The sequence below is a fragment of the Mirounga angustirostris genome, unplaced genomic scaffold, assembly GCF_029215605.1.
Source record: "Mirounga angustirostris isolate CCGP_5_RB_7025 unplaced genomic scaffold, mMirAng1.0.hap1 SCAF_17, whole genome shotgun sequence".
In the NCBI taxonomy this organism is placed as follows: Eukaryota; Metazoa; Chordata; class Mammalia; order Carnivora; family Phocidae; genus Mirounga; species Mirounga angustirostris.
Window position 1 is genome coordinate 42,630,584 of NW_026991725.1, and position 27,015 is coordinate 42,657,598.

The window sequence follows — 27,015 nt, forward strand, 5'->3', positions numbered from 1 at the left end:
CTGGCTTTGCCCCCTACTGTGGGGGACTGAATATCATTTTGGCAGCAGGGCCCCTGAACCCAAGTGCCTCAGGAAGTTGCTCTAGAATTCAGGCCGGCGTGCTCATAAACAAGCCAGAAAATGACCTTCTGCATGTTTTACTAAAACAAAAGGCTTTTACAGTGTCCTGGACTGTGGCTCTTCCTCCACGCCCCCAGGATGGCGTTGGTGGGGGAGGGCAGGGGAGAGCAGGAGCCCACCACTCAAGGGAAAAAGCCCCCGCGTTCTGGGCTTTCCAGGGAGACCTTCCGCTTTCCCGGCAGGTGGGCACCGGGCAGGTGTGGAGCATCTGCGAGCAACATCCGTGCCACAGCCCTGGAGTCCAACCGGACAGAACTAACCCAAGCCAGAGGACGGGCTCTTCCCCCCCGGACATTCAAAAAGGACGAGCTTGCCTCTACAGACCACAGGATGAAGCTCGGCACGTGGGGAGCCTGCCATGAATCAGCGGCCTAGTGGAAACCCAGCCAGGGTCAGGAACTTGACCGTGGGGCAGAGCAAAACAAGCCCCAGGCGTGTTCACAGATTTTTTCAAGACCAGAGGTGGATAAAAGGCAGACACCGTGTCCCTACATAGAGTGTAGTCTGAACCCTCCTGCCACCCATGTGGTACCTGGAAGTGGGAACATCTGGGGCCTCCAAAGAATGAAGAGGATCTCAAGCCCCAGGTCCCAGCCCCTTCTCTCTGCAGGACCCCAACCTGACCCAGGACATGAGACCTCCTTGCCCAGACCATCCTCACCTGTCATGGACTGGGGGACCCACCCTGTTCCAGGATCCCCTGGAATGTCTATGCTTATAGGGCTCAGACACAAGGACAGCAGTGTCCCCTACCACAGAGGGGTGAAGGACCGGGACACACGCCCTGCTCTCCCCTCCAGGCGGTGGCAGAATGACAGCAGCATCGGGGAGAGCCCTCATCAGATGGGCCGCGTGGGGACCCAGTCTGGGGAGGCCATGCACGTGCCCCAGGGACGCTCACAGCTCATTGTGGAGTGGCCGGCACTGGGGGGAGAGCCTCTCCTCCAGGACGCCATCGGGAGCACATACCCAGGGGTCATGGGTCTCCCACTGCCACTTGGCCAGCTCGGTCTGCAGCAGTTCAAGAACCTGCGCATAGTGGGGGTCGGCAGCCAGGTTCCGGGTCTCGTGGGGGTCCTGGCTCCTGTCATACAGCTCCCAACGCTCCCGGTAGTAGTAACGGTGGAGATCCTTATACCAGCCAGTGGGGCGGCCGGCCACAGTGCGGTTCAGGAGGTCCTGGAAGGTGGGCGACACGTAGAAGTCCTGGTCGATGGGAAAGGGCATCTTGAAATTGAGGTTGTGCACGAGGTGGAAGGCCTGGTGGTACACGGAGCGCATGGGGTAGGCCATGGTGACCTCGTGGTGACTCTGGCTGCCAAAGACGGTGCTCCAGAGGGGCTCTGCCTCCAGCACTGGCAGGAGGGACCGGCCTGTGAGCCGGACGGTCTTTGAGCCGAAGATGGCATAGCTCGGGTAAGGGATGGAGAACCAGTCCAAGATGGTGGGCGTGAGATCTGGAAAGGAGGTGGTGTCTCAGCAGGGCAGCCCTCCAGCCACCAAGCCACTCTGGAACGCTGGTGGGCCACCTCGCACACCGGGTCACCAACAGGGAGGCGCCGTTGTGGGCCCCCCACATGTCGAGGTTGTCTCGGCCCTCTAGCATACGATGCCTTTAATGGTTTAACAAGAGGCCCCAACTTGGTGATATTCAGGATCCTACCAGAATCCTTCGGATCAGTAAGGAAGCCCCCACGGAGGGGGCGCAGCTATCCCTGCCTTATGCTGTGGCCGCAGTGCTCCCCGACTTGTGCTTTGGGGCCAAAGGGACATGTGGGCCCCAAGCTGCATGGGCTCTGCTGCCCTGAACCCTCAAAACAGGGGCTCCCCGGAGCCTGCAGCATGAGTATCACCTGGGAGCTTGTCACGAATGCTACTTCTCAGGCCGACGCTCTGGGGGTGGGGCCTGCCGGGTGGGCGTTAACAAGCGCTCCAGCCGAGGCCAGCGCCCACCAGCGGGCCAGTGGGGAGGGCAGCAGTCTCAAAGACCGTGAGACCCAGGCTCGAATCCTGGGACCTTGGGCAGCTTACTTCTCTGATCCTCACTGCTGCCTCTGTAGAAGGGTGTGGCCGTCCCTTCCTTGCCCAGGTGGTGTGGGCACCACGTAAGGCAGCGGGTGCAGAGCACTGCCTGGGCCTGGTGGTGCTGCTCGTTTCAGCTTCCCCGCCCCTGCCCATGTGAGCCGCAGGGCCGTACCTAAGAGGCTCACGTAGGCCTCGCTGACCTGGCCCCAGCGTTTCGTGTGCTCTGGGGACGACACCAACAAGGGTTCGGCCGTGCCCGGCCAATACAGGTTGGTCCTGCCGCTGGGGAAGGGGATCCCGTTGTCGGATGTGAAGATCACCAGGGTGTCATTCAGGGCACCTGCTCCGCGCAGCTCCTGGAGCACGAGTCCGACCCCTGGGGGTGCAGAGGGGACAACAGAGCTCAGCCACGGCCGGGGGTGCAAGGGCGGGAACGCGCGTGCACTCACACATTTCTTCATTGGGCTGCTGGACCCTGCACCCCTGCCGTCCCTCCCTCCCTCCCACCCAGCACCCCGTCCAGCAGTAGGCCAGGGATGTCGGCCATCCCTCAGCACGTCCACGTCGCCCCGTGCAGCTGCCACCTACAGACGCTGGTTTTTGTTTTGTTTTCCAGAATCGCATGCCTGTCCCGCGGGGATAACTGGGCAGTGTGGGCGGTGGCTGGAAGACAGGACTCCCTCTACGCCTGTCCCCTCCCCGGGTCACCACCGCTAATAGCAGTTCTCCCGTTTGGAGAAGGGCTCTTTGCGAATGCAATCGTCAAGGATCTCAAGGAGATTGTCCCGAAGTGCCCAGGTGGACCCTAAATCCCATGACAAGTGTCCTTATAGAAGAGACACTGAGAAGACACCCAACTGGCTGTGTGAGGACAGGGGCAGAGAGGTGAGGGATGCAGCCAGGAGCCAAGGAACGCCTGGGGCCACCAGACGCTGGAAGAGGCAGGAAGACTGTCCTGTCCCCTAGGGCCTGCAGGGGGGACACGGCCCCGCCAACACTGTGACTTTGGAGCTCTGGGCTGGGATGGGGGCCCACGCTGGGGCATACCCCACGGTCCAGGCTCCTTGAACCCACCTTGGTCCATGCGGCTGATGGTGGTGTACTGAGCAGCCAGGTCTGCTCGGGCTGTGGGAGTGTCAGGGATGAAGTAAGGCACCTAGAGGGGCACGCGGGTACAAAGTCAGGGCTAGAACACACGGGCAGACAAGCCGGGGGGAAGGGGTGGCCAGTCCTTGAATTGGGGTAGGAGATGGAGGAGTCGGCCTTCCTTCCAGGGCCTGAGATCACCCTCCACCAGTGAACGGTTGAGCCCAGAACGTCCCTGCTTCTGGACACGTCACTCCACATCTTGACGCCTCTCTTTGCCGGCCCCGTGGATGGGAACCCAGATCCATTGAGTCACAGAGTCTCCTCTAAAACATGGTGAAGTCACACACCCGGGGCCAGGGCAGCCAAGTCCTCCGATTTACAAGGTGGTGGAGGAAGGGTAAGCGAGCATCTTGGAAACATGGCGAGGGGCTCCTACCAGCACGTCCTGTGGGTCATAGGTCTGCGGGGTCCAGTCTGGGATCCGCCCCATGCCGCTCTCCCCATTGCCAAACTTCTCACAGAAGGTCCCGTACTGGGGCTGGGAGTGCCCACAGCGGTGGGGGTCATGGAAGGCAACGTAGAGGAAGAAGGGCCTGCCCAGGAGGGAGGGGCTTAAGTCCTGAGGTCAGCCGGTGGACATGCCATCTGGCTTTCTACTCTGGGGAGCCCCTTTCTTTAGGAGGGAACACCCCTCAGCGTCGCTCACTCCTCTAGAACCAAAGTCTCCCTGGGATCCTCCGTCTCAGGTTCCCTGTGTCTCCTCTCCTTTTAACTTGAGTTTCTGGAACCCCCCCCCCCCACCTGGGGCCTCCAAGAATCCCCACTAAAGACTCTGGGATGTGCATCACGGGTTAACTGGCCAGAGGTCTGGCCGTGTGAGGGAGGGGACAGGGGCCTCCTCACACCTGTCATCCCGAGTCTGCAGGAACTTCCGGACCAGCAGCTTAATTCTGGTGATGTTCCGCCCGACCTGGAGGACGGAGCCATTCTCCTCCGTGTACGCAAATTCAAACGGGTACACCGTCTCGGGCCCCACATGCTTCTTCCCAATGATGCCTGGAGGTGGGGACATGGGCCTGCCAGAGTCCCGGAGCTATCCCACTGTCCTCCTTTCCCTTCCCCTCCCCCACACCCCATGGCCCTGGCGTAGCCTCTATGAGATCAGCCCAGGCCCTTGTTCTCATGGACCCAGGGCCCAGGGAGAAGGCCCCGGACCTTGGGTGCTCAGAGCACGTGACATGGGCGGAGGGTGGCTCAGGACGAGGCCTCACCCCACCAGGGCATGAAGCCGCTCACCTGTGCGAATGCCAGCTTGGCCAAGCAGCCTTGGCAGGCTCCGCACCTCATCGAAGGAGTTGAAGTGGTGGACGTCCTGGTGCAGGCCGTACATCCCATTCTGATGCTGTGGCAGAGACGCCTGTGAGGCGGGATCCCCCCTGCCTGCTCCCACTCTCCTGATGGCTCCTCAACCCGGCCCTTCCTGGGCCCCCCTGGAGACCCCGGCGGCCAGCATCCTGGGAGAGTCTCACCGCCTCTCCCGGGCCCCACCCCGTTCATGGGACATCAGCAGGAAACACGACAGACTGGGAAAACGTACCCGTAATTAGGGGTGGTTTTTATTTTCCTCTCGTCTACCTGTACTTCCCAACTTTTTTGTCATGAGCACGTACCATGGTGGGAAAAAGGGCAGCAAACCTCTATTAACTGGATCTTTTATAGTGCAAAAAAAAAAAATAGTTGACACATCACAGAGTCAGACTACAAAAAGACGTAAGGTGCGATGGGGCAGCCCTGTCCTCACTCCTGCAGCCCACGGCTGCCCAAGGAGCCTTCCGGGGGAGTAGGGGGGGCACAGGCCACAGCTTCCTTTTCCATGTGCGCCTCGGTCTCTCGGATGGGGACGCATAGGGCACAGTGGCTCACCATCAGAGGATGTCACGAGGCAACAGGTCCAAAGTAAGTACCTGCATCCCCACGTTCATAGCAACACTACTCATCACAATCACGGGTAGGAGCAACCTAAGTGTCCACGGACAGATGGACGGGTAAACAAAACGGGCCATACCCATAGGACGGGATGCTCATTAGCCCTTTCAGCCACGAGAAGGAAGGCTGTTCTGTGCTACAGTGTGTGGGGACCTGGGGGGCACTCTGCTCAGTGCAATAAGGCAGTCACAAAAGGACACACACTTTGGACTCCCCTAGAGTAACCAAGTTCAGAGAGACAGAGAGGCGATGAGCAGTTGCCAGGGGCCAGGGGAGAGGAGCGGGGAGCAGTGTTAACGGGCGCAGCGCTTCCGTTTGGGAAGATGAAGAAGTTCTAGAGGTGGACGGATGTACACATGGCTGCACAACAGTGTGAATGGACCTGATGCCACTGAGCTGCACATCTGTGAACGATTAAAAGGGTAAGTTCTACGCCGTGCGTATCCCAGCAGAGCAAACACGGAGGAAGTGCTTCACAGAGCACCTCTTACCTGCACTCACGCTCCTGGACGATATCGTAACACAAGTTAACGCTGAGCAAGTGCGTGTCAGACACCTTCCCACGTGCTTTACGTATAAACCACGAGCTTGGCCAACCCCATAATGATTCCATGAACGAGGTATCATCATGACCCCATTTCACAGGTAAGAAGATCGAGGTGCACAAAGAGCGCTTTGCTCACAGTCACACAGAGCAGTGGAGCCAGGGCTCATGGTGGGCAGGTGGTGGGGAAGAGAAGGTGAGCACATCCCAGGAGAGGTCAGGGAGGGGCTCTCCCTGTCCCATGCCCTGCTCCTGCACCCCTGCGGCCCTCACCTGGGGCAGGCCAGTGAGCAGACTGGCCCGGCTGGGAGAGCAGCTGCTGACGGAAGTGAAGGCATTGCGGAAGATCAGGCTGCGGCGGGCCAAGGCGTCCAGGTGAGGGGTGCTCACGGCACTGTTGTTGTAGGTACCACTCTCAAAGCCTCCATCGTCCGCTGAGGAAGGCAGCGACACTGAGGCCGTGGTGGCCTGGGCCGGTGAGGTCCACGCCAGTGGGATACCCAGGTGGGCATGACATCTGGGCGGCCTGACACCTGCCTGGGACTGACACCCAGAGGGCATGATACTCAGGTGGCCCCGTTAGCAAGTGGGCACGATGGGGCAGTCCTGAGCTCGGCAGACGCTGCATGAGGATGCGGTTTCTGCACCCGAGTCCCCAGCAAGGAGATGCTGATGGGAGCCCTTAGGGGAGACCTGTTTTATGCTACAATCAGCTGCAAGGCCTGGCTGGAGACCACAAAGTTAATCAGAGAGAGTGCGTCTGGCACAGCGCCAGACCTCAAAAGAGGAAAGAACAGGGCTGTCTTATGACAGCTGGAGCCCTGGTCACCAAGTCTCCTGAACAGCCGGGCTCTAGAGGAACTTGTGATTTCTGGAAAGGGCTGGGGTTACGGGAGTGGGCGGGGTGGGCTGTGCTTTTCTGCCAGAAGGAGATCTGAGCCGCAGGGCTCCCGGGTTTGAAAACGCAAGGGCAAACTTACAGGGTTACACCGCTGGGGAGGAGAGGAGAGCGGGGCGTCCCGGGCACGCAGCCACGTCTCTGGGGACTTGGGCATCAGCCCCTCTTCCAGCATCCCCTCTAGGGACTGTACAACACTGCGTTCTGCAAAACCGCCCAGCTTCCCGAGCTGGGCGCCCTGGCTGATGTGGGCACGGGTAGGGGTGGGGGTCAGAGCCGGGGGCAGGACTGGGGTGCTGAAGGCTGGCCGACCCGCGGTGGGTGAGGCCGCCCCTGCCTCCCTCTCCAAGAAGCCGACCACGAAGGGTCTGGGGCAGCGGGGAGCGCAGACGCGAAGGGCTGCAGGGCTCGCTGGCTGGGGCGCACTCACCGAGGATCAGCAGCACGTTCCGGGGGCGCGCCCGGTGCAAGCGGCAGACGACCAGGGCCAGCAGCAGCCCCCAGCAGGTCGGCCCTCGGCGGCGCATGGCGGCGGCTCGGCCCCGCCCCGCCCCGCCCCGCCCCGCCCGCGGTCACGCGCTCGCTGGCCCCGCCCTCCGGTGGTCACGCGCGCCCGGGTCCCGCCCCCGGGTGATCACGTGCGCTCCAGGCCCCGCCCCCTCTCCTCCCTCCCGCTCCCTTTGCGGTTCCTGCGGACCCCGCTGCGGCGACACCCGGAGACCCCAAGCTGCGGCGCCCGGTGAGTCCACGGCGGGCGGGGAGCGGGGCCTGCGGCCCGGGGCGGAGTGGGCGAGCTTCGGGGGACGGGCCGGGGTCCCCGGGGGTGGCGCGGGGCTCGAGGGTGCGGGCTCCTCCCGCGGGGACCCTTCGCCACTGTGTCTCCACCGCGTCCCCACCAGGTCCCCGCCGCCCTCGGCCTTGCTGGACTGGCCAGCCGGCGTGGGGTCCCCCTAGACCGCAGGGTCCGGGGCAAGCGTCCTCGGGGGTGGGAGGCGGGGTGTGTCCAGAGCCGGTTAGGGGGGTGAGGGGTGGTATGCGGCCGGCTCTGCGCGCGGGGGGCGCCAGGACCCTAGAGGATGCTGCGCGTCCTGAATTAATGGCCTCGGACGCTCTCCCAGAGCCCGCTAGAGTCTCTGGGCGCTGCTGTAGGGACGGGAAAGCCACAGGTGGGGGGCGGGGTACGGCGCGGCCTCAGGGTGGGAGACCCCCAGCCGCCAGCGCCGCAGTGGGTGGAGTCCGCCGTGCTACGTACGCACTTGGAAAGCCTGGGGTGCTCATGGCTGCAGTCCCCCCCCGCCCCCGCGCACACGCCCCCAGCCGGACGAGGGTACCCCGTGGATCCTGCTACTCCTCGCACTGCTCCCCGCTAAATTCCTTGGGGAGGGAAAAAGAAGAAATACAACTTCTCGGGAGGAGAGACGTAGTGTCTCATTAGTGTTTTAAGTTTCTCACTGAGAAATCATATACCGTATTCTTCCTGGCAAGTGTCCGTGGAGAGGAGGCAGCTGGTTGGGGCCGGTGGGGTTCAGCGAGAGCAGCGAGCAGGGGCCAGGGTGGGGGACTATCTTTTCTTGAGGCTCCCTTCTGCACAGGTTTGGCTTCCTTTCAGAACATCTGGCTTAGACCCCGTGGGGGAGACAGATGTGCCTCTCCTGAGGGCCCTAGACCCCGCCCTATCGCTGCATTCTCCCAAGCCCAGACCCTGACTGCTGGTCTTGTGGCCCCCATGCCCACCCCAGGCATGCCGTCTTCTGTGAAGGCGTTGGGTCAAGCCAGGCCCCCGGGTGCCAGTATGGCCCCCCAGGCCCACTGCTGCTCCCCTGCAGCTGTGCAGAGGCGGCTGCCCATCCTGGCTTGGCTGCCGGACTACTCCCTGCAGTGGCTGAAGATGGACTTCATCGCTGGACTCTCGGTTGGGCTCACAGTCATTCCCCAGGCGCTGGCCTATGCTGAGGTGGCTGGACTCCCGCCCCAGGTGAGATGGCTGCCCCGGCCGCCGCCCCCACCCCAGCCTCAGCAACCGCCCAGAAGCAGAGTAGGAATGCACCACCCCCCCCTCCAGACAAGCGGTGCGCCAGAACTCCAGCCCCGTGGGGCCCCAGAAGTCTCCGTGTACCGTTTATAGCACATGACTGTCTTGGGGCAGATGCACGGCCCCGTAACACGCGAGGCACTGAGCTAGTTCTGGGTTGTCCGAGGGGGCCAGCAGGATGACTCACCATGGTCTCAAGGACACTGTCTTAGACTCACAGACTGAGGCAAGCATCCAGGCCTTTGCGTCCCTGCTGGCACCCAAGTGGGGTGTGGTAGAAAAGAGGCCCCTAATCGCCGTGGGTCCGCATCATGGCTAACGGGGTGAGCGCTTTGCCCTGTGTGCGCTGCTGTGCCTGTAGTCACGGCGGCCCCCACAGATCCTGTGCTCAGACATCTGCCCCCGGGACTCTGTGGGCCCCCCGTGCACCTCGTCGATGCTCTGTGCTGTCTCCCCACCAGTACGGCCTCTACTCTGCCTTCACGGGATGCTTCGTGTATTTCTTCTTGGGCACCTCCCGGGATGTGACGCTGGGCCCAACGGCCATCATGTCCCTCCTGGTCTCCTTCTACACTTTCCACGAGCCCGCCTATGCTGTGCTGCTGGCCTTCCTGTCTGGCTGCATCCAGTTAGCCATGGGCTTCCTGCGCTTGGGTAAGACTGTCGGGCCTTCCTGCCAGGGGGTACCCAGGCACCTGCCTCCTGGGGATGCCCTGGCCCTCAGCCTTTCCATCTTTGCCTCTAAAGGGCTGTTCCTGTGCGTGTGTGAAGGTGGGGGGGGGTCTCCTCAGCCCTCCGCTATTCTGCTTAGAGGCCAAGACACTTGGGGAAGTGTCCAGGGCCTCAGACCCTACCCTCCCTTCCCCGCTGTCCAAACCTGTCCAGACAGGGTGTGTGGTCCAACAGTGCTTAGCCCCAGTCCCCCCAGACCACCTCTCCCAGCCCATATCCACCCACGTTCTCTGGGACTGGTGGTCCCAGTTCAGTATTCCCTCTTGGCTGGCCAGGCTTTCTGCTGGACTTCATCTCCTGCCCCATCATCAAGGGTTTCACATCCGCTGCCACCATCACCATCGGCTTCGGGCAGATCAAGGTAGGCACGCTGGTTGGCGGCCAGGCCCCTCCTGGGTAGTAGGACCGAGGCTGGCTTCCCTACGTGTGGGCCAGTTCATGTCTTGCTCTTCCAGAGCTCAGAGCACAAGGTGCTCGAGTGGGTCTCCATCGATTCCGGGAGCCCTCGGGGGAGATGCTGAGTGATGGTGGGACCGTATGACAGGTAACTGGGGTGACTGGTAACAGCAGCCCCGCCCCTGTTGGAGCTTTGGGGCCAGCGTGCTTGGTCCGCCTCACCGGGCGATTCCGTTCTGCTGCCTTCCCTCGGCCTCTTAGGCCGTCAGCATACCATTAACGTGTTGAAGAGCAAATTATTCCTCCATGCTCGTTTAGCGAGGTGATTTCATTTTAATGTTTTTTCCCCCAGTTTCTGTTCAGGATTTTTTCTTTAAGATTTCATTTATTTATTTGAGAGAGGGAGCACACGCACAAGTATGGGGAGGGGCTGGGGGAGAGAGAGAGGCAGACTCCCGCTGAGCAGGGAGCCCGATGCGGGGCTCGATCCCAGGACCCCGGGATCACGATCTGAGCCGAAGTCAGATGCTTAACCAACGGCCATCCAAGCATCCCTCTTACAGATGATGTTTTAAACAGAAACATAAAGAGGCAAGGCATTTGAAAAATACTGAACAGAGGGGCTCCTGGGTGGCTCAGTCAGTTAAGCATCCGACTCTTGATTTCGGCTCAGGTTGTGATCTCAGGGTCCTGGGATTGAGCCCCCTGTGGGGCTCCATCCTTAGCGTGCACGGAGTCTGCTTGAGATTATCTTTTTCTCTCCCTTTGCTCCTCCCCCGCTTGCATTTTTTCTTTCTCTGAATAAACAAGTAAATAAAACCTTTAAAAAAAAAAATCTGTAAAAAATATTAGAACCGATCATCATCAGTGAGCCGAGGACATCATTTCTTCTCACTGCGTGTTCGGTTCCCAAAGGGCAGGTATGGTTTTGCTTGCAGCTGTGGCCACCCAGCCCCGAGCTTTGTATGAAAGGAGGTGAGTGCCCAGCTGGGTGTGCAGAACGGAGCTGAGCCAGATTGTACAGCAGCCTGAGGGCCCACCCCCGTCTCAGGGCCTGCCGTCAGCACCGCTCCTCTCTAAGGCATGGTGCCCGTGGCCAGGCTCTGCTCCAGGCTGGCCCGGGAGAGCCTTCCTGAGAGTCAGGGACGGGAGGGTGTGAGCGAGAGGAAAGGAGCAGACCCTTTCTGCATTCCTACTGTGTGCCGGATGCTGGGTTAAACCCTCCCTTGTCTCGGATTGTCCTGATGCCTCCGGGAGGCAGGTTCATCATCATCTGCGCGTAGAGAGGCGGGAATTCGTTAGGTGTGGGTGGACACGGTTTGCGTATGCTATACACACGTATGTCATGGTAAGCTCAGCAAGTGCTGTTTCGTGGGATGGTCCGTCCTTTATTCTGGAAACAATATCTTTCCTTTTTGGTGTCAGGAATGTTCTTTTATGCAGTTGTAACACATAGAAGATAGCTTCTTTATGCACTCGTGCTTGGCAATGCTAGGTTCCCTAAATCTTTAACACCTCGATTGAGTCATGACAGCCATCTGAGAGCCCTAGGCCAGGGTGGGGGTCAGGAGTGGGGGGTTCTCCTGACGGGCCCTGGCAGGAGCCCCCTGGGTCCCAGAATTCTGTGTTTCCACACCGGTGTCTGTCCCCATTCAGGGCTGTGTGCATGGGTTTTGGGATCCTTGGTCTGCGCCTCAGCCACCCCACTAACACTCCCCACTCGGTGTCAAGTGGGATAAAGAACTAAAACACAGAGGAGAGCACCTTCTCCCCTCCAAGGACCCTGCCTGCTTGCGCCCCCGCAGCGGTCCTTCCCTGGAGGCCCTCAGAGCCCCTGGTGGTTCTGCCCACAGCTCCACTCATTTACCTTCTGCCGGGGGCAGTGCCTGGCAGGTGTGCCTCTGGCCAATGGCAAAGGGGGGCAGGGCCCGCACTGAGTGAGGGCAGGGTGTGTCAAGGGCAGTGGGGCCCACGGGGCAGGCAGACAGTGACCCTGGACCCTTGACCAGGGCATGGCTGCTTTGAGATCACCCAGACTGATTTTTCTCACAAAGGAGAATTATTCACCAAGAGATGTCTTTGACCATAAACATGAAATGCCTCTTCTCTCGAGGATAATTCTGCTCTCCTGCCCCTGGGGGCTTTGGGAATGGGCAGATGGTCTCCAGAGAGCCTCTGGATGTGACCCCAAGGAAGGGGCCCGAGATGTGCTGAGATGTTGTGGGGGAAGGTTGTCTAATCCAGTCTCTGTTTGGACAGAACCTCCTGGGACTACAAGATATCCCGAGACAGTTTCTCCTGCAAGTGTATCAGACCTTCCGCAAGGTCGGAGAGACCAGGTACCTGCCAGCTGTGTGGTCCCGCTCTTGGTTCCGGAGCCCCTCTCGGAGGCCCCGCCCCATTTCCCGCCGCGCCCCCCCCCCCCCCAGGTGGCATGTATTCCAGTCCCCTGGGGCCTGGCCGCCCATACAGGGTCCCAGAGCAGCGCCACAGGGGAGCGGGTTAGAAACGCAGACCCTCAGCCCTGCCCAGCCCTGCTGCATCGGTTGGGGTTCAGCAGCAGCCCCAGGGAGTCGGTGTGCACGCTGAAGTTTGAGAAGCTCTGCCCGGGGCCTGAGAGCCGGTCAGCGTGCCCCTGCTCACAGCCTCCGTGGGTGGTAAGAGTGGGAGGGCCGCAAGCAGAGGAAGAGTGGCAGTCTCTCTGAAGGTTTGTAGTTCAGCGAGGAGAACACAGGGCATGGGGGAGGCAGGTGCAAACAGAACGTGCAGGGAGAGGATGAGAGCCAGACCGCCACTCGTGGGGCTCCTTCAGATGAAGGGCCTCTCCCAGAGGGCAGACAGGAGATGCTTCTAGAGGAGTGCAGCTGGAAGCCAGGACCTCTCCTTGGCTGGAGGAACGAGAGGACACAGTGATCTGGAGGGAGCTGCTGGGGGGAAGGGGTGGGACACCTGTGACCGGCTGTCTTCTCCTCCGCTTCTGACCGGCTGTGAAGCTTCCCGGGGCTGAATCCATCCGAGCCAGGGGCTCCCTGGCCCAGGACGTGCAGCCTGGTTGGGGGGGGGGGGTTCTCATCGGGGGGGGCAGGGGATTTGGAGACTGACCGGTCAGAGAGCCTCCCAGGCTGTGAGAAGTGAACCTTCTGGAACAGACGAGGCCCCCGAAGCCACAGAGCTACGTGGCTGTAAATGTGAGCCATAGCCCTACCGCCGTGGTGATCTGGGCCTCGACTCCCAGGCCTGCGTGGTCGCTGAGTGCTGAATCAAGTCTTGAAGGAGAACAGGGATGCATGTGTCTTGGGAAGAAGCGAGCAGAGCAGTCGAGAGAGAGGCGCTCTGGCAGAAGGGGCGATGGAGGGGCAGAGGTGTCCGCCCCGGGCCAGCCTGGGTGTGATCGGTGTCTGTCCGCAGGGTGGGCGATGCCGTGCTGGGGCTGGTGTGCATGGTGCTGTTGCTGGTGCTGAAGCTGATGCGGGACCACGTACCCCCCGTGCACCCCGAGATGCCCCCGGGCGTGCGGCTCAGCCACGGGCTGGTTTGGACTGCCACCACAGGTGAGCGGTGCTCTGGCCGAGGACGGGCCGCAGCCATTCTGCACACCGGGGCGCACCCCGCGAGATTCTCCTGTCGCTGGGCTGGGCGTGACCTGGGCACCAGATATTGAAACTTGCCAGCAGGCTCTGATCCACGGCCAGGGTGCAAAACGGCGTTTAGTAGCAGGAGTTCTCACGCACAGGCGATTTCCACCCCCGGGGACATTTGGCAATGTCTGGAGTCGTTTCTGGTCGAGACTACTGGGTGGGGCTGTCATGGGCACCGGTGGGGAGAGGCCAGGGAGGCCCCCGAACGCCTGCAGTGCACAGCCGATGGCGAAGGATGATCTGGTCCAGAATGTCAACGGTGTGAGGCTGGGAAGCCCTGGCTGGTCCCCGAGGGAGAAATCACATGGATCACGTGCTTCTGTTTGAGCCGCGCAGCTCTGAGCCTGGGTTTCCCATCACACAAATGGGTAGCAGGGCCCTGGGCCTTTCCTGCGCCCTGGAGGGTTGTAAACAGCTAAAATAGTTGTAGTCCTGACGACAACGTCCGTGATAAGAGTGATGCAGCCTTTTGAGGGCTGGGTCGGTGATGGGGCTCATATTCTGGGAAGAGATATCACCCCCATTTAAGAAGCCAGCACAGGGGCACCTGGGGGGCTCAGTCTGTTACGCATCTGACACTTGGTTTTGGTTCAGGTCCTGATCAGGTGGGATCGAGCCGTGTGTTGGGTTCCGCACTCAGTGGGGAGTCTACTTGGGGTTCTCTCTCCCTCTCCTGCCCCTCCCCCCTGCTCGTTCTCTTTCTCTCTCAAATAAGTAAATAAAATATTTTTTAAGATTTTATTTGTCAGAGAGAGAGAGCACGAGCACAAGCAGGGGCAGAGGGAGAAGCAGTCTCCTCGTAGAGAGAGCAAGGAGCCCGACACGGGGCTCGATCCCAGGACCCTGGGATCATGACCTGAGCTGAAGACAGATGCTTAACAACTGAGCCACCCAGGTGCCCCATAAGTAAAATCTTAAAAAAAAAAAAGGAAAGAGGGCAGCACAGCTCAGGCAAGAGCCGAGAGGCGGGACCCGAGGTGACCAGTAGACGACGTGGGTAGGCCGTGTGTGTCACTGTGGGCCTGTCCCGCCATCTCACACTTGCTGTGGCATCATGTGCTCGTGCCTGCCCCTCGGTCGCTGGTGTGTGTGCTGTTTCCCAGGCTGCAGTGATGGGGGTGGTGGCTGGGGGCGGGTGTCCTGCTTCCCCGGGTGTATTTACTGCCCCAGTTACCCAGAGGAGCCAGATTTCACCAACGGGTCTCCCTTCTGTCCTAGCCCGCAACGCCCTGGTCGTCTCCTTTGCCGCCCTGGTCGCATACTCCTTCGAGGTGACCGGATACCAGCCTTTCGTTCTAACGGGGAAGACCACCGAGGGGCTCCCTCCAGTCCGGATTCCGCCCTTCTCAGTGACCACGGCCAATGGGACAGTTTCCTTCACCGAGATGGTACAGGTGGGTGGAGACGGGGAGCCAGGCCTGCTGGGTGGGGCTGAGGTGGCCTCGGGGCCTGGTTCCGTGCCTCTGATGCATCTGCTTCGGAACAAGGAGCTCTGAGCCCGGCTGGGACCGCTGAGTCCTCGGGACCGAGGGCCTCTGGGTGCAGGGACAGGCACAGAAGGGTCTGGGCCCGACCTCGAAGGACACCACGTTTAGTTGCACTGTGGACACTGGCAGAGCAGGGATGTGTCCTGTGCTCTGCTCTGCGTCCGGCCCCGGGTGTGAGCTCCCGGCCCTGCAGCTGAAGCACAGCTTCCGGTCAGACGTGGAAGAGTGCATGCCAGCCTTGGTGGGTCACTGCCTGGCCGGCCCCTCCTCACCTTCCCCGGAGGCCCGCTTACTGTCCCTCTCTCCTCTCTCAGGACATGGGTGCTGGGCTGGCCGTGGTGCCCCTGGTGGGTCTCCTGGAGAGCATCGCGGTGGCCAAGTCCTTCGGTAAGATGCCCGCCGTCGGGGCCTCCTGGTGGTGTCCCGGAGCCGGCCTTGCCTGCCTGCTCTCTTGCTTGCTCTTACCTGCTTTGGTTTTTAACAGCTTGAGTTTTTATCCAAGTAACACATGCTCGTGTTTTTAACAAAAAAACGTGTAGTAAAAGTGGATTTATGACAAAAACCCCCATCTAGCGGTGGCTGGTAATGTGTGCCAGCCTGCTGTCCGGAAGGAGAAGGCCCTGCGTTTCAACGCCTTCGCCTCGTGGCGTAATCGTGCCCCACCTCGGGCTGCCTCCCAGCAGCTCGCGGAGTTTGATCGATCGCATCTCGGGGTCAGATGCCGCGGCGTCCACCCGCCGGACATGTGCGGTTAAATAACTTCGTGGGTCGTAGTGAAACGTAGTAGGTCAGGAAGGGATACGTTTTAAGTCTGTCTTCAGTTTTGATGTAATTTATGTCATTGAAAGCTTTTACCTAATAGGTAATAATGGCTGTATTTAATGACAGGTTCCCAAGATTCCTAAAAATTTAGCAATGCGCTATTTCCAGCTGGCTGAGTACCCCTGGCCTGTGCTCTCCCCGCCCCCAGGGAGGCCGGGACGCAGTAATCTAGTTAAGCGCCTATTTGTTCGCCCAGAACTCGGATTCCTCCGTCAGAGCTGAGGCTGCTCCATCCCTCAAGTGTCCACTCCCTTGGGTCCGCGGGGCGTCCGGCTTTGTGTTGTGCACGGGGATGGCATTTTCCTTTCGTTCTACGATGGTTACGCTCTTGTCACACTGGGGTACAGGTCGATTCTAAAGGTGAAACCCAATAAAGGGCATGCACGTCGCCGTACCTACATGGACCGGATCTGGTTGTGGCAGCATCCCGACCCCCCGTCCTGCCAAGGAGACTCGTGCCTGATGCGCATTCCGAGGGCCCATCCCTGCTAACCACCAGCGGCTGCTCCAGGTCCCGCCGCACGTTCCAATCAAGCCTTCCTGTTTTTCTGATGATCTTTTTCCGGGTGGGGAGTTTTGGGCGTATTTTGGAGTCTGCGTCTTAACAGCGTTTATGCCTCTTGTGACTTTAAAACTGTCTTCTGAAATCACTTGATGTCCCATCCTAACTCGTAAGCTTGTCATTCTCCAAAACCAGGGTTGGAGAACCACAGCCCGCGACCCAAGAGTAAGAATGGCTTTTACGTTTTTTTTTTTTTTTTAAAGATTTTATTTATTTATTTGAGACAGAGAGAATGAGAGAGACAGAGAGCACATGAGAGGGGGGAGGGTCAGAGGGAGAAGCAGACCCCCTGCTGAGCAGGGAGTCCGATGCGGGGCTCGATCCCGGGACTCCAGGATCATGACCTGAGCCGAAGGCAGTCGCTTAACCAACTGAGCCACCCAGGCGCCTGGCTTTTACGTTTTTAAACGTTTGAAAAAATTTCCAAAGATGAGGATTTTGTGACACACGAAAAGCGTGTGGAATTTGCATCGCAGTGTTTATATAAAGAGGTGTTCCTGGAACATGGTCTTGCTCACGTGTTTTCAGGTCCCCACAGCCACTTCCAGCTACGACAGGCACCGAGTCGTCGCGACAGGCCGTGGCCCGCAGCCCCTGCAGTGTTCCCAGCCGGCCCTTCCCAGAAACGTTCACCCGCCCTGTGTCCCCGCTACAAGCTTGCCGGCCCCTCTGTCTGCACGGCCCCGGCTGGGACCTCTGGTCCTCGGCACTTGTAGTCAGGGTTTAGTTTCAGACTTTCTCCGCTTCTTACGGAAGCAGCGTGTGTTTGTGGTAGGAAACGTCCAAAGTGCCGAAACGTAGAAAGCGAATCGCTTGCGACGTCCACCACTACCCCGCTTACCTACGGTTCACGTGTTGCTGTACGTCTGTCTGCTTTTCGTGTGACACAGCGACACAGATGTGTATGCTCGCGTACGCACACGTCTTTTATACGTGTTCACGTGCCGTATTTACGACAAGGAGACGGTGCTGCGGGTAGAGGTTTATGATCTGTGTTTTCAGTTCATGAATATTTTCTTAGTGGCGTCGTATATCCGGTGACTGTTTTCATTGTCCTTTCTCTTTAGCTTCTCAAAATAATTACCGCATCGATGCCAACCAGGAGCTGCTGGCCATTGGTAAGCCCCCCGCGGCGGCTCTCTGAGGTCGAGAATGCTTCTCTGCGGCTCGCCTGAGCTGCGCAGGTCGTAGGGATGGTCGCGGTGAGCTTCAGGGAGCAGAGGTGGCCCCGAGTTGGGCCCTTTGAAAGCCTTGTGTGGATTCATCCTTACGCTTCCAGACGGTTCAGTGTAATCCCTAGGAGCAGGCCGCTGAGGTGTGGTGCCCGTGCTGACCGAAGCTTGTTGAGCGCTGGCTGTGTCCCTGACCCTGAGGTCTGTAGCCTTGTGCTGTGTCGAGGAACGCCGGAATGTCCCACCTGGGGTCAGATTGCTGAGGAACGTGGCCAGGCAGGACCTGCTGGTCGAGTGGGTCCTTGACTGCCCTGGCCCCCCGCCCCAGGGCCTCCCTCCAGGCCGGCAGGTGGCTCCGTGAGGACTTGGGGAGGGCCCACTGTGGACGGATCTGTGCCTGGCGTCCCAGTTTTGTTTTGTCTGACCTCTCTGGTGATTCGGTCTGAGGACGTGACATGAATCTTAAATTCAGTTGTCATGACCCTTTTTAATTTTGTGGACACCAGGCCTGTCTGTCTTTGCTTCCTGCCCCTGGTGAGGTGGGCACGGGTCGGAGCGGGCAGCAGCCCCGGGTGCCTTCCCAGCGGAGTCCACGGGAACCTCCCCCGTTACCACTTCACCTTGCGGCAGCTATTTGGACCCGAGCCACTGGCTTTCCCAACGGCAGAGGGCGTGGGGCCCCAGGATGGGTCACAGGAGCTTTGGGGGGGCTCCTCTCTGAGCCCATGGTGGCGGGCATCACCTGGGTGGCTGGTGAGGTGGAGTTAGCCGGGACTGGCTCGCTCCCAGGCAGAGGAAGTCTGTAGACTGACCTTCCCCACACTCAGTAGTAGCAGTTCCGGGTAGGAGTCCTGGGAGCCTCTCCGTTCCATTTCCGCATAGCATAGGACTCCTCTGCTTCTCGGCAGTGATGGGCAAGGAGCAGTCACGAAGCTGAGATTCTTAAGGTGGGCACGTGGACCCCAGGGGCTGCTGACCTGGGGTGTAAGAGAGGCCAGGCAGCTCTCCAGCAGCCACATAGCAAGAGGCCTCCATCGACCCTACAGAACACCACACGGGGAGGGATCCACACATCCCCGCTCCTCAAGCGGTAGGGCCCTGACCTGAGTCTCAAGGGGCCATCGTAAGGAGTCAGGGTGACCACGTGTGGTCCATGCATGGCCTTTGCCACGTCCACCGATGTCTGTCCTACTCTTGTGGCATGTGCTGGGCTGTGGGACCCGAGAGGGCCTGGCTCTGAGCGGGCCCCACCCTGAGCTATCTTGAGCCGGTCTTGGACCTGTGAGCCCACTGTGGTGTTTGTGAAGGTGCCAGGGTAAGCCAGATGCTGGCAGGGTTCTGTCAGGTGTGGGTGGGTCAGTGTAACGGGGTGGACACTTACTAGCCATGACCTCCTGTCCCAGCTGGTCCTCTCACGAGAGAAGTGTGGGTCTGAAGGAACTCGTGGGGTACAGCGGGTGGGCAGCTGGCTGCCAGGCAGTCTTAAGTGTCCTTGGTCCCTCCTGGGGAGGTGGGTTCCTCTCCCTGTTACACGTGGGAAAAGGTGTATTTAGCTCACCGGGGCAGGGCCGGGGCCAGAGTTATGTTACAGTGAGGGTCGGTGAACTTGGCAGAGATCATGGTTTGTTCTTCCTTCCCGGAGGCAGACACACGGACATAGACATAGGACCCTCCTGGGTGATTCCTCTGGCCTTCTATCTTCTGTTTCCTTTCTGGTTTCTGGCCTCCCTTCCCCTGCCACCCCCCATCTGTTTTAAACCCCTCTCCCTCCTGGATAAACCCCTTCCTTCCGCTTTCTCCCCAGGCCTGACCAACGTGCTGGGCTCCCTCGTCTCTTCCTACCCGGTCACAGGCAGCTTTGGACGGTGAGTGACCATGTCCTTCCTTCCCTGTGCCCCAGGGGACAGGGGGGAGTCCCAGCCCAGGCCAGACGGTCCGCGTCCACCTCAAAGAGCCTGCCCGGTCCTTGGCCACGTCTGGATGCCACTTCGTTCTTCTCTGGGGCAGAAGTCTGCCCATGCCGGCAGCTGGGGCAGAAGAGATCCCTAGATCAGCGGTGTCCGTGGGAGGCAGGAGTGGGGCTTGCTCTGCTGTCCTTCACCATGATCTCATGTGGTTTTCTCTGATAGCCCTGAGCCGTATTCCTAAAATGTTCCCAGCATGTGGCAGTGTTCCTGCATCTCGTGGCAGAGTGCATTCCCAAAGGAAGTGGGGGCAGGAAGCTCCGCACTCTGCCTGGAGAAGAGGGGGGTGGGTCACGCACAGCCTCGCAAGGCAGGGGGCAGGACAGAGGGTGACCTGGGGCTGAGAAGAGGCAAGGGGGCATCAGCCAGCGGGGCCCAAGTACCCGGAACCGCTGGCCCCACCCTGTCTGAGTACCAGACCTCCCCGACACCCCCACAGCACGGCATCCGAGGGGCTCCAGGGCATACTCTGTGTTCCCCCTATAAATAGGAGTCACAGCGGGGCCCTCGTCTGAGTCATTGGAGGTTACACAGAGGGTGCGCACAGCAGTGCCAGGGGCCGCTCGTGGAATAAAAGCTCGGTTTCCTTGGTGTAACTTCTCAGCTGTTTCTGCTGGACGAGCAGTGCGTCAGGCTCACTGGGTCTGTGCCCCAGGTCCGGCACGGCACCTCGTGTGTGATGGTGCGTCTTTAAGGAAGGAGATTCCTGCCTAACTGCGCAGCAGCGAAGGGAGACTTAGGCTTTCTGTGGGCGTGTACAGACGGACGGACGTATTTCCAGAGGACGTGCCGGCGGGCACAGGTCCTGGCCAGGGTGGTGGGGAGCGTGTGCGAGGCAGAATCCTCACTGTCGCGGAAGCGGTGGCCGTTCCTCTGTGGTCTTCACGGTGGCAGAGGGAAACGTGGGCCCAGGACCAGTTCTTCGGCAGAGATTCGGGTCTGAATGCAGTTTTCCAAACAGACAAAAAGAAAAAGGGAAGTTGAAAAGGCAGAACAGCCAAGTTCACTTCCAGGTTTGCCCTGGCAGGAGCTTGCAGTCAGTATCTGGTGTTTCTCTGCGTTGGCGAGCGCACACGTGTATGTGCGTGTGCGTCTGCGTGTGGGAGATGCCAGGGTCGTAAGCGGGATGTCACCCCCCTCAAAGGTGTCACCGCGTCTCTCCTCGTCCGTGAACAGAAGGGTCATCCTTTCTAATGGCAGCGGGGAGTGGATGCGTTTGCTCGAACTGCCGGGACTCGGGCTGGGGACATTTATTTCCTCCCCTGCTGGAGGCTGGAAATCTGAGGTCAGGGTGCTCCTCAGCGTCTCCCCCTTACGTGCCAGTGTCCGCGGGGCCCCGATGTCCCCTCGCCGGTGCTCCTGTCCCGGGAGACTCGCCTCCCCTGCGCTTCCAGGCTCCCACAGCCACTAACGGCGTCTGTCGCCTTGCAGGACGGCTGTGAACGCCCAGTCGGGGGTGTGCACCCCAGCGGGGGGCCTGGTGACAGGTGAGCACCCCCCATTGTGCCCGTAGCGCGTGCGGGGGCGCGGCCGGAGGTCACGGGTGCCCCGTTTCCCCGCAGGAGTTCTGGTGCTGCTGTCGCTGGACTACCTGACCTCGCTGTTCTGCTACATCCCCAAGTCGGCGCTGGCTGCCGTCATCATCACGGCGGTGGCTCCGCTGTTCGACACCAGGATCTTCCGGACGCTCTGGCGCGTGAAGAGTACGCGCCCTCGCCTGTCTCTCTCTCTCTCTCTCTCTCACACGCGTGCGCGCATCCTGGGTTCTTCCCCCACCGCCTTCCGGGACCCAGGTGGTAGGGCTGGAGCTGGGCATTATCTTTGTTCTGGGAGGAGGTCCTGGGTCAGGGCTTCCTTCAACTCCTCTGGCCGAGAAGCGCCCAGACCAGCTCCATGCAGTGCTGAGCGAGTCTGCAACTCACAGGGTACCTCGCTGCTCGTCCTCCTCCCCTCCCTCCTCCTCTCGACCTCCTTCCCCTCCCCTCTCCCCTCCCCCTTCTCTTCACCCCCTTCCCCTCCTCTTCTCCACCCCCTCCCCTCCCCTCCTCTTCTCCACCCCTCCCCCATCCTCTTCTCCACCCCCATCCTCTTCTCCCCCTCCCTCTTCTCCACCCCTTCCCTCCCTTGCCCCTCCCCTCCCTCCCTCTTCTCCACCCCCCTCCCCTCCCACTCCTCCTCTCCACCCCCTTCCCCTCCCCCTCCTCTCTCCACCCCCTTCCCCTCTCCCCTCCTCTCCCTCCTCCTCTCCACCCCTTCCCCTCCCTCTCCTGCCCTCCCTCCTCCTGTCCACCCCCTTCTCCTCCTCCTGCACCCTTACTGCCCTCTTTTTCTCTTCTCCTCCCCCTCCTCTCCTACACTCCTTCCCCTCCTCTCCTACACTCCTCCCCATCCTCCTTTCTCACTTCTCCTTTCCACCTCTGTTTCCTCCTTCTCCTCTCCACTCCTCCCCTTCTCCTCCTGCACTCCTCCCCATCCTCTTCTCTCCTCCATTTCTCTCCCTGTTCCTCTCCACCTCCCCTCCCCTCCTCCCCCTTTGCCTCCTGCTCTTCTCCCCATCCTCCTACACTCTTCTCCCTCCTCCTCCCTCTTCCTCTCCACTTCCCCACCTCCCCTTTCTCTGCATTGCTATTCTCTTCTCTCCTCCTCCACCTCTTCCCCCTCATCTCTCTTCTCCCCTTTCCCAGCTCCAAGCCCAGCCCAGCTGGGGGGAAGATGGGAGACTTCCAAGGTGACCAGTGTGTCCGACAGAACAGTCCCCAAGTCCCCCCCAAGCTTACCGAGGAGGGACTGCCCCTCAGCTGGACCGCTCTCTCCCAGGGCTGGACTTGCTGCCCCTCTGCCTGACGTTCCTGCTCTGCTTCTGGGAGGTCCAGTATGGCATCCTGGCCGGGACCCTGGTGTCTGTGCTGATTCTCCTGCACTCCGTGGCCAGACCCAAGATGCAGGTACCAGCCTATCCATTCTTCCTGCAAGAGGGATCCGCTGGCCTTGGGGGGCCTGGTGGGGTGAAGGTGCCATACACTTCACGCGCCCGCTCGTCAGCTCTGCGCTCCCCTCACTTCTGTCGGTCTGGGTGGGGGCCTCCTGCCTGGGCAGGCCACCCTAGCCGAGCTGCCAGGTCGGATGTGCCTCCAGGACATACAGGCTTGCCCCTCCTCTGTCCCCGGTCCCCAGGTGTCAGAAGGGCCGGTGCTGGTCCTGCAGCCAGCCAGCGGTCTGCACTTCCCCGCGGTGGAGGCCCTCCGGGAGGCCTTCCTCACCCGGGCCCTGGAAGGTACGTGAGCCAGGATGAGGTGGGCTGCAGTCACCCCCAGCTCCTGCCGCTGACTCCGCACCCCAGTCTGCTGCCTCAGGACCCCAAGGCCCTGTCCTCAGCTCTCGGGAGCTCGCCCACTCCTGGGTCCAGGACGTTGGGTATCTCGGAGTGGTGTCTGTCCACATGCAGCACGGGGGGCTGTTCCCAATCTCCGTTCCTAAATACCCATCCCTTTCTCTGGGGAGTTGGTATTTAGGGGAGAAAAGGGGGCCTGTTCGTCTTCTGAAGGAAACTGCTGCTCTCTGCAGCCGTCGGGGGTCCTGCCGCCCCTGCCCGCCCCCTCCCCGCGGGGGGATGGAGCTCTGATGGCCTCACTGTGCCCCAGGCGTCTAGCCAGGGCTGCATGCCGCTGCCCGGCCCCTGTGACTGGCTGGCCCCCGTCTCCGCAGCCTCCCCCCCGCGCTGCGCGGTTCTGGAGTGTACGCATGTCTGCAGCATCGACTACACCGTGGTGCTGGGGCTCGAGGAGCTCGTGGGGGACTTCCACAGGCACGGCGTCTCCCTCGCCTTCGTCGGCCTGCAGGTGGGTGTCGTCACCTGCCTGTGAGTCGGTGGTGTTATCCTCCCCGGGGCAGGACGCAGGCGCTGAGGCCGGAGAAGCTGCGTGACCTGCCCAAGGTCACATGCGAGGGTGCTGGGCCCCCCGGCTCCAGAGCTCACTCCTGTCACATCCTTTGTTCTGTTTGCAGAGAGCTCGTTCTCGTGTCTCTCAGAGAGTAATCGCTTTAAAAGTCTCCCTTCTCTAGCGTAGCCGAGGGGCAGTTTCTTCTCTCCGTTTGCCTGAGCGGAGGTGAAGCTGTCCCTGCCGGGAGACTGGGGGAGGCCGTGACACGCGGTGGCGCTGGGCCGGGGGGCCTGCCCCAGCCCACCCATGCCTGCACGCTGCAGCAGGGCCACCCTGCCTGGGATGAGAGTTTCTCTGCCCCGCAGGTTCCTGTCCTCCGTGTCCTGCTGTCCGCTGACCTGAAGGGTGTCCAGTACTTCTCCACCCTGGAAGAGGCAGGTGGGTGCAGGCCGAGTCATTGGAGAGACCCACGGCAGCGCAGCGCGCCCACAGCCCGCGGGATGGGGGGCAGGACCGCAGGACCGAAACTCAGCACCAGGAGGGTCAGGGGGTCGGGCGCCCCAGTGCAAGCGTGGGGAGCATGGGTGCGGCACGGTGGGTGACGCGGAGGGCACGGTCAGGGCTCTCCTGTGCTGGGAGTCGCTTTAGGGGTGTCTTACTCACATGCGGCGTTCGCTCCGTGGATGCACAGGCCTCACGCATGCGGCTCGGGGTCTCACAGGCAGGGATAGCCAGAGGCGATGTGGAACGTTTCCATCATTCCAGAAAGTGCCTCAGTCCGTCCTCATGACGCCCACTAGGGGTAGCCACTGTTCGGGTTCCTTCTCTCGTGGGTCAGCTCGGCCTGTTCTAGAATGTCACATAACTGGGATCAGAAGGACTCTGTGTCTGAGTTCTTGGGCTTAACGGGGTGTCGTCGCTGGGAGCAGCTCACATGCCGACCCACAGGAGACGGGGAAGAGACGTGGCCCGGCCATGCTGGGGGACCATGCGGCACTAAGGAAGGGTCATCGGGCGTGGACAGTGATGAGGCGCTGACAGGGACTTAGGCGGAACCTTGCCCGGGCTGGGGGTGCCAGCCGGGGGGACCCCAACTCCCTGTGCACCAGGACTCTGAAGCGCCGGCTCTTCACTCCATCCTGGGACGTGACCCTTCCTCACTTTGCCTCTTTTGTGCTTGCATGCCTCGTATTTTCTGCAGAGAAATACTTGAGGCAAGAACCAGGGACCCAGCCCTACAACGTCAGCGAAGACTCCGTTCCGGAGCACAAGATCGCCCTGCTGAAGGCCTGATGGGGGTGCTGATGGGTGTCTGATGCCTGGGGAGTCTTGTGGAAGGTTCTGGACGCTGTGATGCCGGATGCTGCCCTATAAACGCCTTGGCCCGAGGGCTCTGAGCCGGTGACCCCCGAAGGAGGAAGGAAGCCATGCATGCATCGAGATCCACAGGTGGGACTCTTTGGCTTTCTTTGGGGTGACTGAAAAATCACCTCCCTTCTGTTCCCTGTGCGGGAATCTTTTTCTGAAGAACAGTTTGGAGAGAGCCTTCTAGAATGACAGACCTGTGAGAAGAAAGGGGCAGGATTTCCAGCTGGTCCAGGGGAAGGGCCCTCACAGCCCAGCACCTTCCTGGCTACAGGGGGCGGTGGGGTTGGGCAGCTCCGAGGCGGGTTCCAGTCTGGGTGGCGGCGTCTGTCCTGCTGTGGGGAAGGAAACCGACATGGGCGAAATGACTTAACGTGTCTGTGAAAGATAATTTTGTCGTCAGTGTTTTTTAAATTAAAAAAGCAAGAGCTTTGGTGTTTTTGTAAAAACCGTAAATGCTTATTGTAAAACGTACAGGAAATCCTCTCTTCCATCCACTTGAGTGGCAGTCCAGGCCCCCTCCCCCCCACCCCGTCTGTACGTCAGCATGTGGGGGTGTGTCCCCAGCTGCGTGTGGATGGGGTCATTGCATACATGGTGCTCTGTGACCCACACTTTCATGCAGTCCTTGCTGTGAATGACTCATTGTGATAATAAATAGAGAATATGTGATCTGCAGCGTCTGCAACGTGCTTTATTCTGTGTCTGTGTCACAATGGACTCCCCGAGACTCTGCGTGTGGACTTCTCTCATCCAAGGTGTGTATACCTTTCCACCCCTGCCGTCACAGCCAAGGAAGGCTGGGCTCCTGGGCCTTCTTCGAGAAAGAACTCAGTGTGCGGGTAGGCCCCGTGGAGCTCCCCAGCATTCCCACCAAGACACGTTCTGGCCCCCCGACCAACCCCCACCCCTGAATCTGCATTTCCTTACCTCGAGCAGCTCTCTCTCTGCACAAACGAGCATGTCCTGGAGCCCTGTGCGCTGGGCCACCCCTGCCCAGGGCCCCGTGGAGCATCCGTCCAGTGGTTCCTGGCCCCCAAGCCAAGCATGCCCCTTCTTGAGCCAAAAGACCTCCCATTCGCAGAGCAGGTGGATCCGTTGGCTCTGTCAGGACCTGGGCTCTAGGATCTTCACCCAGAGCCGCACCTGTGACTCGGAATCCACTCCAACAAAGCCCGAGCGTGTCTGCCAGGAAGCAGATCCAAGGATGGTTAGCACAACCTCATTAGCAATTTTAGAAAATGAAAGCAAGCTGAACGTCTCCATTTAGGAACGTCTTGGCCACGAAACACACGCGCTGGGATGCTGTGCGGCAGTTAAAGGAACAGGGTGGAGCTGTGCATCTCTACACACTGGTGTCTGAAGAAAAAGAGCAAGTTGCAGAGCGATGCTCATCTTAAGAGACATTTGTGTGAACACACCCACGGAACGATGCGGCGATGTCTGTACGAGTTTAAAAAAAGTCCTGGAAAGATACACATCAAACTGATAAAAGGAATTCTGTTGACGTTACACTGCTTGGGTTGATTTTAGCCATCTCTGAGTGGTTTAATTTCTCAACGATACATTAGTATATAGTTAAAAATTAAGTTATGGCTTGAAATTAATTTATATTACTATAACACATAATTAAATTAGACACTTGTTAAGTTTAAAATTAATTTATAGTTTATTAAATTATGAACTTACTAAATTTATAATTAAGTTATAATTAAAGCTTCATTTCAGAAAAAGCGAAAAGACTGGAATGGACCACGGTGTGGAAGCACTTTGGAATTCGGTGCCTGAGGATGTGGGGCTGGGTGGTCAGCAGACGCGCCCCTCCGGGCCTCGGCCTGTGCCCCAGGGCCCGCGGGGCAGAGCTGACGGTACTGCTGTCTGGTGTAGTCGCCTACAGCTGGCTGGCGGGGTGACGGTGTCCTCCGCACCAACACAGTCCCAGCCCCTCTGGGGAGCGTGGCCACGTCCCTGAGATGTGCGTTCGCACTGTGTCCCCGAGATTCATACGCTGACTTGAAGTACCTGACTTCTGGTACCTGAGAATATGCTTTTATTTGGAGACAGGGTCATGGCAGGTGTAATTAGTTAAGTGAGTCCATCCTGGAGTAGGATGGCTCATCCGTACGGCTCAGCCCTTAAAAAAAGAGAAGGTTTGGCCCAGACACATACCCAGGGAGAAGGCCACCTGAACAAGAAGGCAGAAGTCAGGGTGATGCTTCTGTAAGCCAAGAACAGCGAAGACTTGTCAGCAAGCCCCCAGCAGCTGGGAGAGAGGCCTGGAAGAGATTTTGCCTCAGCCTCA

The 27,015-nt window shown here is 59.9% G+C and overlaps 2 protein-coding genes across 14 annotated transcripts; one reads left to right on the plus strand and one right to left on the minus strand.

Annotated features, from left to right (window-relative positions):
• Window positions 1-121: 121 nt before the first annotated feature.
• On the minus strand, window positions 122-7,244 carry SGSH (N-sulfoglucosamine sulfohydrolase). Its single transcript, XM_045888314.3, has 8 exons — window positions 7,093-7,244; window positions 6,038-6,198; window positions 4,531-4,636; window positions 4,140-4,290; window positions 3,671-3,827; window positions 3,220-3,301; window positions 2,318-2,521; window positions 122-1,577 (listed from the first exon to the last, which is right to left on the minus strand). Exons 1-8 carry the CDS (start codon window positions 7,187-7,189, stop codon window positions 1,018-1,020), a joined length of 1,518 nt encoding a protein of 505 aa, XP_045744270.1. The 5' UTR covers window positions 7,190-7,244; the 3' UTR covers window positions 122-1,017.
• Window positions 7,245-7,291: 47 nt separating this feature from the next.
• Window positions 7,292-26,122, plus strand: SLC26A11 (solute carrier family 26 member 11). Of its 13 annotated transcripts, none has more exons than XR_010408760.1 (19): window positions 7,297-7,401; window positions 8,402-8,637; window positions 9,156-9,348; window positions 9,702-9,787; window positions 12,082-12,161; window positions 13,231-13,373; window positions 14,679-14,854; window positions 15,262-15,334; window positions 17,399-17,449; window positions 19,308-19,368; window positions 20,899-20,954; window positions 21,030-21,170; window positions 22,285-22,412; window positions 22,642-22,741; window positions 23,173-23,306; window positions 23,714-23,786; window positions 24,550-24,797; window positions 25,393-25,471; window positions 25,984-26,122. XR_010408760.1 is itself a non-coding variant. In XM_045888310.3 (17 exons), exons 2-17 carry the CDS (start codon window positions 8,404-8,406, stop codon window positions 24,639-24,641), a joined length of 1,821 nt encoding a protein of 606 aa, XP_045744266.1. In that variant the 5' UTR covers window positions 7,297-7,401; window positions 8,402-8,403; the 3' UTR covers window positions 24,642-25,385. The 13 variants fall into 13 exon arrangements, 10 of the variants coding, with proteins under 10 accessions (XP_064439694.1, XP_064439692.1, XP_064439689.1 ...); XR_010408759.1 differs by lacking the exon at window positions 25,984-26,122 and adding an exon at window positions 25,653-25,789; XR_010408758.1 differs by lacking the exon at window positions 25,984-26,122 and having other exon boundaries at window positions 25,393-25,665.
• Window positions 26,123-27,015: the final 893 nt, after the last annotated feature.